The 10,000-nt window shown below is 46.0% G+C and overlaps 1 protein-coding gene across 5 annotated transcripts in view; it reads right to left on the bottom strand.

Moving 5' to 3' along the window:
• The window catches only part of LOC112222327 (cyclin-dependent kinase 16), a 118,155-nt gene that overhangs the window by 50,600 nt on the left and 57,555 nt on the right, over positions 1 to 10,000 (bottom strand). For all 5 annotated transcript variants that reach the window (XM_042304098.1, XM_042304099.1, XM_042304100.1 and 2 more), the window contains one exon: positions 3,159 to 3,292. In XM_042304098.1, the coding sequence (XP_042160032.1) occupies positions 3,159 to 3,292 (134 nt within the window). The remainder of the gene's footprint in view (positions 1 to 3,158; positions 3,293 to 10,000) is intronic.

The following is a 10,000-nucleotide window of genomic DNA, read 5'->3' as shown; positions in this document are numbered from 1 at the left end:
CTCACTGAAGTACACAGTCAACTAACACACACAATGACTACACACAAACATGCCCACACACACAGAGAACACACACAACACACACCGTCACTCAAATAATCATGTTCATACACATGCACTCTTTCATTCACTTAGAAACATTTGATTTGATTTCATGCATGTGTACACACACACACACACATACAGAACACATACACTAACACACGTATACACACAACCTAGTACTTACAATGCAGAACAGCTCTAGTAAGTCCCTCATTGTCCCTCTGAATGGTAATCCTACACTCTCACACACTCTTCCCACACTGCACCTCTCTTGCCTGCCACATGACCCAACAGATAGAGATGGGCAGAAGCAGAGAAAGAGAGAGAGAGAACGAGGGCACGATTGTGCCAGAGTACCCCACACACTCCGAGGAAGAAGGGGAGGAGGATGTAGAGGAGAAGGAGGAGGGAAAAGAGGGAGGGGTGGAGAGATTCCTGAGGGTAGAACAGAGTTGGGGGAAGGGGGGAATGTGGAGTGATGTTGGAAATCGCTGATAGGAAACAGTTATTTTCCATCTCTCTGTCCTCCTCATTCTCTCCCTCTCCTCACATCTTTCCTCCACTCTCTCATCCCTCTCTCTCTCCCTCTCTCTCTCCCTCTCCTCACATCTTTCCTCCATTCTCTCATCCCTCTCTCTCTCCCTCTCCTCACATCTTTCCTCCACTCTTTCTCCCTCTCCTCACATCTTTCCTCCACTCTCTCATCCCTCTCTCTCTCCCTCTCCTCACATCTTTCCTCCATTCCTCTCCTCATCTTTCCTATCTCTCTCTCTCTCCCTCTCTCATCTTTCCCCCACTCTCTCTCTCCCTCCCTCTCCTCACATCTTTCCCCCACTCTCTCTCTCTCTCTCTCCTCCTCTCTCTCTCCCTCTCCTCACATCTTTCCCCCACTCTCTCTCTCTCTCCCTCTCCTCACATCTTTCCCCCACTCTCTCTCTCTCTCCTCTCCTCACATCTTTCCCCCACTCTCTCTCTCTCTCTCTCTCTCTCTCTCTCTCTCATCCTTCTCTCTCTCCCTCTCCTCACATCTTTCCCCCCACTCTCTCTCTCTCTCTCTCATCCTTCTCTCTCTCCCTCTCCTCACATCTTTCCCCCTCTCTCTCTCTCTCATCCTTCTCTCTCCCCCTCTCCTCACATCTTTCCCCCTCTCTCTCTCTCTCTCTCTCTCTCCCTCTCCTCACATCTTTCCCCCTCTCTCTCTCTCTTTCTCTCATCCTTCTCTCTCTCCCTCTCCTCACATCTTTCCCCCACTCTCTCTCTCTCTCTCTCTCTCATCCTCCACTCTCTCTTTCTCTCCCTCTCCTCACATCTTTCCCCCATCTCTCTCTCTCTCATCCTTCTCTCTCTCCCTCTCCTCACATCTTTCCCCCACTCCTCTCTCTCTCTCTCTCTCCCTCTCCTCACATCTTTCCCCCACTCTCTCTCTCTCTCTCTCTCTCTCTCCCTCTCCTCACATCTTTCCCCCTCTCTCTCTCTCTCTCTCATCCTTCTCTCTCTCCCTCTCCTCACATCTTTCCCCCACTCTCTCTCTCTCTCTCTCCCCCTCTCCTCACATCTTTCCTCCACTCTCTCTCTCTCTCTCTCTCTCTCCCTCTCCTCACATCTTTCCTCCACTCTCTCTCTTTCTCTCCCTCTCCTCACATCTTTCCCCACTCTCTCTCTCTCTCTCTCTCTCTCTCTCTCTCCTCACATCTTTCCTCCACTCTCTCTCTCTCTCTCTCTCTCTCTCACATCTTTCCCCCACTCTCTCTCTCTCTCTCTCTCTCTTCTCTCTCCCTCTCCTCACATCTTTCCTCCACTCTCTCTCTCTCTCTCTCCCTCTCCTCTCTTTCCTCCACTCTCTCTCTCTCTCTCTCTCATCCTTCTCTCTCTCCCTCTCCTCACATCTTTCCCCCACTCTCTCTCTCTCTCTCTCTCTCTCCCTCTCACATCTTTCCCCCTCTCTCCTCTCTCTCTCTCTCCCTCTCCTCACATCTTTCCCCCACTCTCTCTCTCTCTCTCCCTCTCCTCACATCTTTCCTCCACTCTCTCTCTCTCCCTCTCCTCATCTTTTCCCCCTCTCTCTCTCTCTCTCTCTCTCTCTCATCTCTCTCTCTCCCCTCTCCTCACATCTTTCCCCCCACTCTCTCTCTCTCTCTCTCTCTCATCTTCTCTCTCTCCCTCTCCTCACATCTTTCCCCACTCTCTCTCTCTCTCTCTCTCTCTCTCCCTCTCCTCACATCTTTCCCCCTCTCTCTCTCTCTCTCTCATCCTTCTCTCTCTCCCTCTCCTCACATCTTTCCCCCACTCTCTCTCTCTCTCTCCCCCTCTCCTCACATCTTTCCTCCACTCTCTCTCTCTCTCTCTCTCTCTCTCTCTCCCTCTCCTCACATCTTTCCTCCACTCTCTCTCTCTCTCTCTCTCTCTCCTCTCCTCACATCTTTCCTTCACTCTCTCTCTCTCTCTCTCTCTCTCTCTCCCTCTCCTCTCTTTCCCCCACTCTTTCTCTCCTCTCTCTCTCTCTCCCTCTCTCTTTCCTCCACTCTCTCTCTCTCTCTCTCCCTCTCCTCATCTTTCCTCCACTCTCTCTCTCTCTCTCTCTCTCTCTCTCTCTCTCTCTCCCTCTCCTCACATCTTTCCTCCACTCTCTCTCTCTCTGCCCATCCATGTTCAAGTTCTACCTCTTTCTGTTCCTTATCATGGTTTCATTATTTCATTCAGCCTCCCCCCTCCTTCTCTCTGTCTGTAGTAAACATGGTGTAAAGCAGTCCAGTCCAGAGTGTCCACACAGAGGCAGCAGACTGTGTCCAGGGGCATTTCCTGCAATACTGCTGTGCTCATCATTCTACAGCTACCACACACACACACACACACACACACACACACACACACACACACACACACACACACACACACACACACACACACACACACACACACACACACACACACACACACACACACACACACACACACACACACACACACACACACACAGACAGACAGACAGTCGTGACAGACAGACAGACAGACAGACAGACAGACAGACAGACAGACAGACAGACAGACAGACAGACAGACAGACAGACAGACCTAAACAGAGAGACAGACACACACACACACACTACTTGTACCTCATTGGAGATGCGTCTGTGGTGGTTGTTCCTCATGCGGACCCTGACTGGACTCTGGACTTCATCAGAAGACGTCCCAGATGCCTGATCACTCTCCCCGTCTGAGCCCATCTTCACGTTCTCATGGACGATACCTGCAGGAAACAATAAACATAAAAGTATTAAAGGCAAACTTCTCAACTCCTGTGGTCAGATGAGTCATTACATTAACAATAGTTTAAATCCCAAGATAAATACTTGAATCAAAACCTCTGGAAGGACAGGGGATGATTTAGGTGATATTTTAACCATTCTGTTTTCACATAGGAGCCACATATTGTAAATATATGCATACAGAGGTCAGGTGTAAGTTACAACCACAGGAAAAACACCATCTCCTCCATATAAATGACTGAAAAAGGCAGATTTCTACCACTATCTATCCCAGATGATTTTATTTTGCTTGTATCTCACATTTGATAATTATCTTAATGGTTAAGGGACCAGAGTCAGAGAAACACACACAACCCTGAGATGGCACTTCTTCAGAGCACCCCCCTCTCAGACGAGAGATTTTACCACCAGCCTTGCAGGGGTGTCAGCTAGGTGTCAGCTAGGTGTCAGCTAGGTGTGTAAAACACAGGTGGTGAGATGAGGAGGTCAGGAGATCAATATTACTGCACTGCAGCTGTCTTAAGTGTAAATCACACTCCACAATTGCTGAGACGCGTCAGTCCGGCGATCCATTTTGACAGAGATATGTGGCTCTGAGACCGCAGGGACACACAGCCCGACCAACCAACACGTCTCCAGTACGCCTCCTCTATTCATTTGGATGTGTTGACAGTTGGAGAAATCGCTCGAGCTGCTCTGAGAATTTGAAAGCCAGCGGTCCAATATTCTAGAACACTGCTGTGCGTATGATTACACATTTTGGACTACGATAAACACTTTATTGTCTGTCTGTCTGTCTGTCTGTCTGTTTGTGTGTGTGTGTGACAGTGTTTGATGCGTGTATCATAGTGTGTGTGTGTGTGTGTGTTTCTGTGTGTGTGTGTGTGTTTGTGTGTGTGTGTGTAGGGGGAAGGGGGGTAAGACTCTCTTTCCATCAGTCTTAGGTTTCAAGGTTTCTTTGGCTTCCATGGTGTGGTATCTGAGACAGCAGCACTCAGGGATCAGTAGCCTAGTCTACAGACTTGAGGTGACTGAATGTAATGGTGTATAGTGATAAACAGGAATGAATAACCCCCTGACAGACAGATAGACAGAGAGATCTAGAGAGACAGAGAGAGGACAGAGAGAAAGAAGAGAGAGAGAAAGAGAGTGAGTGAGAGAGAGAGAGATAGAGAGAGAACAGAGAGAACAGAGAGAGGACCAGGAGAAAGAGGGGAGAGAGAGAGAGTGAGAGAGAGGTGGAGGATAGGAGGGCAGGAGGAGAGTAGGAGATGAGGAGGATTGGAGAGGAGGAGGATAGGAGGGGAGGAGGAGGATAGGAGAGGAGGAGGAGGATAGGAGAGGTGGATAGGAGGGGGATAGGAAGATAGGAGAGGAGAAGGCTAGGAGGGCAGGAGGATAGGAGAGGAGAAGGATAGGAGAGGAGGAGGAGGATAGGAGAGGAGAAGGGTAGGAGAGGAGGAGGAGGATAGGAGAGGAGGATAGGAGATGGAGTAAGGAAAGATTAATAAAGGGGGTGATTGGATATATAAGGGCACAATCATAGGTAGAGAGGGAGAAGGTGAGGAGGAGAGGAGGGGGAGAGAAGAAGGAGGAGAGGAGGGGGAGAAGAAGAGGAGGAGAGGAGGGGGAGAAGGTGAGAAGGAGAGGAGGGGGAGAAGAAGAGGAGGAGAGGAGGGGGAGAAGATGAGGAGGAGGTTGTATTTGCAAGGATATCCATCATACCTGTCAGCGATGGGGAGTGAAAAGGGATTTAGAAAACATGGCCTAAACACCAACATCACATAAATGTGTCAATACTGTAAAACAAATTATTCAACTATAATCACAATTAGGGATGCACGATATATTGGTGAACATATCAGAATCGGTCGATATTAGCTAAAAATGCCAACATCGGTATTGGCCGATGTCTAGTTTAACGGCAATGTGCAAAACCAATGTCAAGGCTGCTGTGCATACCTATATAACGTAGGTAGATGACGTGCATACCTATATAACGTAGGTAGATGACGTGTATACCTGTATAACGTAGGTAGATGACGTGCGTACCTGTATAACGTAGGTAGATGACGTGCATACCTATATAACGTAGGTAGATGACGTGTATACCTATATAACGTAGGTAGATGACATGTATACCTATATAACGTAGGTAGATGACGTGCGTACCTGTATAACGTAGGTAGATGACGTGTATACCTATATAACGTAGGTAGATGACGTGTATACCTGTATAACGTAGGTAGATGACGTGTATACCTATATAACGTAGGTAGATGACGTGTATACCTGTATAACGTAGGTAGATGACGTGCGTACCTGTATAACGTAGGTAGATGACGTGTATACCTATATAACGTAGGTAGATGACGTGTATACCTGTATAACGTAGGTAGATGACGTGTATACCTATATAACGTAGGTAGATGACGTGTATACCTGTATAACGTAGGTAGATGACGTGCGTACCTGTATAACGTAGGTAGATGACGTGCATACCTATATAACGTAGGTAGATGACGTGCTTACCTATATAACGTAGGTAGATGACGTGCATACCTATATAACGTAGGTAGATGACGTGCATACCTGTATAACGTAGGTAGATGACGTGCATACCTGTATAACGTAGCTAGATGACGTAATAACGCCACGTAAAATGTTGTGCTACACGTGCAACACAGCATTCCTAACCTAGCCCACAATGTCTGCTGTGCAGAGCAGCCAACAAGTCCAGCAGTCATTTGAAAAAGTAAGAACATTTCAGTGAGACAACTCAAAGGCGAAATCCATTAAAGACAAGATAATAGATTCATTGCCCTTTACAATCAATCGTTCTCTGTTGTGGGTGATGTTGGCTTTCACCGACTGGTCAAGCACCAGAACACACTACCAAGTGTGCTATTTGTCAGATGTTGCCCTACACAGTAATAGCGTCACTGCTATTAGCTTCACGTCATACATACTATGGAACGCCGTTTGGGTCTTTGCGTGTTAAAAAAGATACAGTAGCACTGTCAAAGCTTTCCAAAAAAGTCTACAAACGAGCAAACACCAGCCACAAACGATGTGTTCACAATACTGCGTTGGTAAAAGGCATCATTTGTTCGACCGCAACTTCTGGGGTAGCTAGCTTTAGTGTGGTACCTAGCACAAATACAACCAGCCTGAATAATGACCAGTAAAAACTGCAGTCATTTTCATTATTCTTAGCAATGATTTAGGAATCCTTGTAAGTATTAGTTAGGTTGACACTTTGTTGCTCGCCTATTGAAATTGAACTTCAATTGAACTTCATGAAAATAAATAGGTAGGCAGCTACTTAACCCTGTTGCCCAAAGCTTCCGTTACAAGCAGCCAGCTAGCCTCATCTGGCTAGTGAGGCTCGACCGGACCGGGTTGTGTGTTGTGTAGCTGGCCACATTAAGGATTAGGCACAATAGAGGAATTTGCGGTTTGCCTTTAAAATAAAAGTGTCATTGACAGTGATGCAAATTAAAACAAATTGTAGAATTATGCCATACTTTTATTTTGCAGGCTAACTGCAAAGTCCACTGTTGAGGCTAATCCTTATTGTAGCTAGCTTCACATAGATGGGTCCGACCACCATTAATCAAATAAGAACTGTCTTATAGGTTAGGGTTATTTTAGATGATAACACCTGGCTATATAGTTAGCTAGCTAATGATAGCTACTGAAACATGTTTTGCATTGTTTATGGGGAAGAACAATGTTTGCATCCATGAGCTAGCTATCTTCTTTTTATGACCAGAACTGTAGGTGCGCGAGACAACTTCACCAGCATCATAGCATACGTATCGATGAATCGTTGTGACATATGAAATACGAGTGATAGTGTAGTCAATGTGTAATAACTACGTAAAAAAATGATGAAGGCGTTAAATTATTATGTGACGTGCAGTCATATTCAGGTCCTGATTGGTCAACAAACTTAATTGACACTTCAAATAGTGTTAAAGAGTATATTTTTTGACACGCAAAGACCCAAACGGTGTTCCATAGAAATCCTGGTTGAGAATGAAACGACTGAACAAATGAACAAGGAAACAGCACAGTATGTGACAGAAATATGTTTTGATTATGTTTTACTGGGAATGGGGACATGCGTAAATGCCAACAAAATAACTTTTTGGTCAGTGTGATGTGAGTGTGTGTAACCTTTATTTAACTAGGCAAGTCAGTTAAGAACAAATTCTTAATTACAATGACGGCCTACCCCGGCCAAACCCGAAAGACGTTGGGCTAATTGTGCACCACCCAACAGGACTCCCAATCACGGCCGGATGTGAAACAGCCTGGATTCGAACCAGGGACTGTAGTGACGCCTCTTGCACCGAGATGCAGTGCCTTAGACTGCTGTGTCCATGTGTGTGTGTTAACTATTTAACTGTACTAGAATGCTTAAGGCCGCTAAAATGTTAAATATCGGTATATATATTTTTGGGGGCAAGGAAAATATCAGATATCGGTATCGGACAAAAATGTCATATCAGTGCATCACTAATCACAATGTTTTCTTACATTATTAACCACCATCAGAACTCTAACCTACCTGTTCATGTTACCTACATCTGTGCGTATAATTCAACCTCTCCTCACAGCAACCCTCAACGACTTGTTAACTTGCATCTGTCCATATGAACATCAACTGTTGACATACAGTGCAGTAAACACCATATGTTCATTATCTCCAGCTCTAGGTCACATCATGTACATCTGAGCTAACACAGATATTCCAACTAGTCAAGTGCGTGTCATTTGCAAATAAAAGCACTGCGTAAACATAGCTGATTCCTGCCTGTATGTACAGGATAATGTGTCCAGCCAACAGTAACCTATAGCCACATCAGAAACCAACACTCCGTGTTGATGTGGAAACATTACACTGACAGTAACTGACACCAGACAGATAAATACAACCAGGATATCTACCTGCTGACACACACACACACCTGACTAGTGAGCACCCAGTATTGTCACATCACTGTCACCCAAAGGAGAAGTCATGGTGTGGTTTGCTTATGTAAACATGGAGATAGGACAGGGTGAATAGAGAGAAGAACAGTCATCTGTTAAACATTGAGTCAGACATCACCTGACCAGGTGGGTAGGCCAGGACTATTACATACTGGTGATGGAAAAGGCCAGGACTATTACATACTGGTGATGGAAAAGGCCAGGACTATTACATACTGGTGATGGAAAAGGCCAGGACTAGTACATACTGGTGATGGAAAAGGCCAGGACTAGTACATACTGGTGATGGAAAAGGCCAGGACTAGTACATACTGGTGATGGAAAAGGCCAGGACTATTACATACTGGTGATGGAAAAGGCCAGGACTATTACATACTGGTGATGGAAAAGGCCAGGACTATTACATACTGGTGATGGAAAAGGCCAGGACTAGTACATACTGGTGATGGAAAAGGCCAGGACTATTACATACTGGTGATGGAAAAGGCCAGGACTATTACATACTGGTGATGGAAAAGGCCAGGACTATTACATACTGGTGATGGAAAAGGCCAGGACTATTACATACTGGTGATGGAAAAGGCCAGGACTATTACATACTGGTGATGGAAAAGGCCAGGACTATTACATACTGGTGATGGAAAAGGCCAGGACTAGTACATACTGGTGATGGAAAAGGCCAGGACTATTACATACTGGTGATGGAAAAGGCCAGGACTATTACATACTGGTGATGGAAAAGGCCAGGACTATTACATACTGGTGATGGAAAAGGCCAGGACTATGTATACTTCCTCTCTGGCCTCTAGGTCATCAGGCTGCTGATTATCCCGCACACCTGTCACCATCGTCTCGCTCACCTGCTCCTCATGACACTCACCTGGACTCCATCACCTCCTTGATTATCGTCTCTATATCTGTCACTCCCTTTGGTTCTTTCCTCAGGTCTTATTGACTCTTGTTTCATGTCAGTGCGTTGTTTGTGTTTTTTGTGTGTTTTTAAAAAACGAAACACTCACTTCCTGAACTTGCCTCCTGACTCTCAGCACACTCGTTACAACTATTACATATTGGTGATGGAAAAAGGTTTACATAAACGTAAAGCACTCTGAGAAAACTCTCACACACACACACACACACACGCACACACGCACGCCGAACTCTCTCTATATATGGCTGGGAGGGAGTTTGGCTGAATGCACTGTGTGTGTGTGTGTGTGTGTGTGTGTGTGTGTGTGTGTGTGTGTGTGTGTGCGTGCGTGCGTGCGTCTAAGGGATGTCACACTGTCCCACGTCACACACACACACACACACACACACACACACACACACACACACACACACACACACACACACACACACACACACACACACACACACACACACACACACACACACAGTGCATTCAGCCAAACTCCCTCCCAGCCATATATAGAGAGAGTTCGGCCAACTTTCAGAACGGACGCCATGTTGCTGACACTGAGCATTCATTCTACAGTAGCATAGAGAGATCAGTGGAGGCAGTCAGAGTACATTTGAGCTGTAATGCAGTTGATTGGTGATGACATGAACATGTGTTGGGGTTGACATCTATACAAGCGTTATATTCTGATGTTTACCTCAACATAGTGTGTAATACACATGTGAACAATAGCCTAAGTGCAGGCACATTTTGCTGTGGGACAATA

Source organism: Oncorhynchus tshawytscha, linkage group LG22 (genome assembly GCF_018296145.1).
Source record: "Oncorhynchus tshawytscha isolate Ot180627B linkage group LG22, Otsh_v2.0, whole genome shotgun sequence".
NCBI lineage: Eukaryota > Metazoa > Chordata > Actinopteri > Salmoniformes > Salmonidae > Oncorhynchus > Oncorhynchus tshawytscha.
This window is presented reverse-complemented; position numbering and strand designations above follow the sequence as displayed.